Source organism: Myotis davidii, unplaced genomic scaffold (genome assembly GCF_000327345.1).
Source record: "Myotis davidii unplaced genomic scaffold, ASM32734v1 scaffold32, whole genome shotgun sequence".
Taxonomy (NCBI): Eukaryota; Metazoa; Chordata; class Mammalia; order Chiroptera; family Vespertilionidae; genus Myotis; species Myotis davidii.
Window position 1 is genome coordinate 2,091,799 of NW_006286587.1, and position 291 is coordinate 2,092,089.

The following is a 291-nucleotide window of genomic DNA, read 5'->3' on the forward strand; positions in this document are numbered from 1 at the left end:
AGCAGGGGTAGATGAGCGGGTTCACGCAGCTGTTGAAGTAGCCGAGCCAGAAGATGACCTTGAAGACGCTCTCCGAGGGCTTCAGCTCCGGGAACAGGGAACCTGCGGGGAGCAGAGACCCACGTGGGTTAGATGTTCCAGGAGGAGGGAGGCCCAGGCAGCCCCTGGACGGTAAGGGGAGACCCTCCCCGACCTCCAGGGGAACTGGCTGAGTCATCAACTAGGGGCTCTCAAACTACTTCTCCCCAAGGTGTCCCTGATATAACTCCAGGGGGTCCATGAACTTAAATG

General features: G+C 59.1%; 1 protein-coding gene across 1 annotated transcript in view; it reads right to left on the reverse strand.

Moving 5' to 3' along the window:
* ADRA1D (adrenoceptor alpha 1D) overlaps positions 1–291 on the reverse strand; it is a 19,425-nt gene that overhangs the window by 1,010 nt on the left and 18,124 nt on the right. Inside the window, exon 2 of the mRNA XM_006758129.2 lies at positions 4–102. Within this exon, the coding sequence (XP_006758192.2) occupies positions 4–102 (99 nt within the window). The remainder of the gene's footprint in view (positions 1–3; positions 103–291) is intronic.